A 2,647-nucleotide genomic window follows, 5' to 3' on the forward strand; every position below is an offset into this window, starting at 1 on the left:
AAGTGTAATATCATATAAAAAGATGACACTTGTACATATAATCAGATTTAAATTTATTTTTTTTGCTAATACAAAGATAAGAATAAACCTATAAAAGATTTGGGGGGGGGGGGGGAATACCCATCTAAAGTCAAAATATAATTTTTTTTTTTTTTTTTTTTAAGGGAATGGTGCTGTAAATAGAGCTCAACACCTTTCAATGGTGGCTTTGTCATCTGGGAGAGAAAAAAAGAAGTAAAAGACAAAAGACTAAGAAAAAGAAAAAGACTAGTAAGTAAATTTTGTGGCTTCTCACTCTCTCAAAGAGAATGTACACATATTTTGCCACATTGAGGCTACTTATCGTTTTCCCTGTATAATTTCAAGTAGTGAACTAAAATACAATTAAAGGAGGGATACCGATTGCTTACCTGAACTAACAGCAATGGACAACCAATGATCCCATCAGAAGTGCAATTAATTAATTAGACCTGAAGATCAACTTTTCAGTAAACCACTAATGTTCTTGAATTCTTGAAACGATACTTTAGGAATGGAAAGTTATACAACATAAAAGTAGCGTCCCTGGTGTAATCAGCTAGTGTGTCGAAAGTCAAAACTTACAACTCTTACAAAGCAGATCTCTAAAGTCATTTTGACTTTTGATTAGCGTACAATATTGATTTTAGCTAAGGTTCATAAAAAGGCTGTTAGGATGAAGCTCAGACGAGCTTTGGAGGATGAATGAACGAGAAAACCCTAGAAGGGTCGAGAAGAAGAAGAGAGAGAGACAGAGAAAATATAAAAGAGAAAATAACCATCCGTCTTTCTTTATTTCATTAATGTGTATATATATTTACATCAATAAAGTGTGTAATGGGTAAAATAAAATGTGTAATTGTGTAACTGGGCCCGAGTCCTATACAATTATCTATTGGGCCTTTTATTTAGATGGACTACCAGATTGGGCTCTAACACCACTCCTCAAGCTTGAGGGTGAAGAAACACCAAGCTTGCTAAGAATACCATAATGAAGCTGAGTAGACAAGGCACACTAAGCTTGCTAAGAATATCATAATAAAGCTGAGTAAACAAGGCCTTGGTCATAATATCAGCCAATTGATTTGCACTGAAAAAAAAGTGTAAAGAAATAAGTCCAGCATGAAGACATTTACACGCATAATGGCAATCAATCTCAATATGCTTAGTTCTCTCGTGGGAAGACAGGATTCTTGGCGATATGTAGAGCAACCTGACTATCACAATACACAGGAACAAGATTGGAGATAGGCAAGTCAAGGTCACCAAGTAGTTTGATCAGCCAAGCTATTTCAGCAGCAGCTTTCCGCAGAGCTCTATATTCATCTTCTGCTGAAGACAGGGATATACTAGGTTGTTTCTTGCTCTTCCAAGAAATAGGACTGCCACCAAGAGTGATATAATAACCACTGACAGACTTGCGAGAAATAGTGTAAGAACCCCAATCAGAATCAAAGAAGCCCATAAGAGACATGTTAGGAGAAAGCGAGATGCCCTGTGTAGGGTCATTCATGAGATACCTTAAAACATGAAGTGTAGCTAACATGTGTGGAACCTGAGGATGTTGAAGAAATTGACTGAGATGCTGAATAGAGAAAGAGATGTCATGCCTTGTGTGTTGAAGAAAATTCAACTTCCCAATCAACCTTCTATATATGCTAGGATCAGAGACAGGTGCCCCCATATCTGTCACGACCCAAACTAACCCCTATCGTGATGGCGCCTACCGTGGAACTAGGCAAGCCGACTCATTTCCAAAATAAACCGATGTTTTTATTTCAAAGAGAATTTCAATATTATTTAACATAAAAACCTTCGTAAAGGAGTTCCAATCAAAATAAAAGTGCGGAAGGAAAAGCCTGACATCGGGGTGTCACTAGTCATGAACATATACTACAATCTGTCTAACAATATCAAGGCTAACTCAGCCTGGAAAAATAGCTAAATACAACTAGAGGAAGATAAGAGAGAGAAGAGCAGGGGCTGCGATCGCCAAACAGCTACCTTGCTATCTCCAAGAAAATCTGCCACCAGAATAATCGATAACTGCTACCGTGTCCAGCTACACCTGAATCTGCACACAAGGTAAAAGGAGTAACGTAAGTACGCCAACTCAGTAAGTAACAACAATAAATAAAGACCGAGCAGTATTGACGAGCAATAAAGCATATAACGTTCATATAAGGAAAACTCAGTAAAATACCACATGCTTTTAAAATCAGAATTTGAATCAAAACATTTCGTTTAAACCCCGTTCCAGTAAAAATCATTTAATGATATTTTTTAACAGTTTTCAAACAGAGGAAAAATGTAAAGGTGAGCAAAAATGGTTAAATCATAAACAACCCCTAGGGCAAAACATCACTCATAAACAGCCCCTCGGGAAAATCTCACAGTCACTCGTGCCACTCAAGCATACCTCACAATCACTCTTGCCACTCAGACATACCTCACAATCACTCATGCCTCCCAGTCACTCAGCACTCGGCACGAGCTGCCTTAATTTCTACTTGCGCTCACTAGGGGTGTGTACAGACTCCGGAGAGGCTCCTTCAGCCCAAGCGCTATAATCTGCATGGACAACTCACGTGCTGCACGGACAACTCACGTGCTATAATGATAAAGTATG

The 2,647-nt window shown here is 38.3% G+C and overlaps 1 protein-coding gene across 1 annotated transcript; it reads right to left on the minus strand.

Moving 5' to 3' along the window:
* Window positions 1-1,183: 1,183 nt before the first annotated feature.
* On the minus strand, window positions 1,184-1,702 carry LOC107770835 (secreted RxLR effector protein 161-like). The gene has a single exon (XM_016590169.2). The coding sequence runs from the start codon at window positions 1,700-1,702 to the stop codon at window positions 1,184-1,186; it is 519 nt and encodes a 172-aa protein (XP_016445655.2).
* Between the last annotated feature and the right edge of the window lie 945 nt (window positions 1,703-2,647).

The sequence above is a fragment of the Nicotiana tabacum genome, chromosome 15, assembly GCF_000715075.1.
Source record: "Nicotiana tabacum cultivar K326 chromosome 15, ASM71507v2, whole genome shotgun sequence".
NCBI lineage: Eukaryota > Viridiplantae > Streptophyta > Magnoliopsida > Solanales > Solanaceae > Nicotiana > Nicotiana tabacum.

What these genes read in the sequence shown, in the direction of transcription:
- LOC107770835 (XM_016590169.2), bottom strand. Translation starts at nt 1,702, where the DNA reads ATGGGGGCACCTGTCTCTGATCCTAGCATATATAGAAGGTTGATTGGG.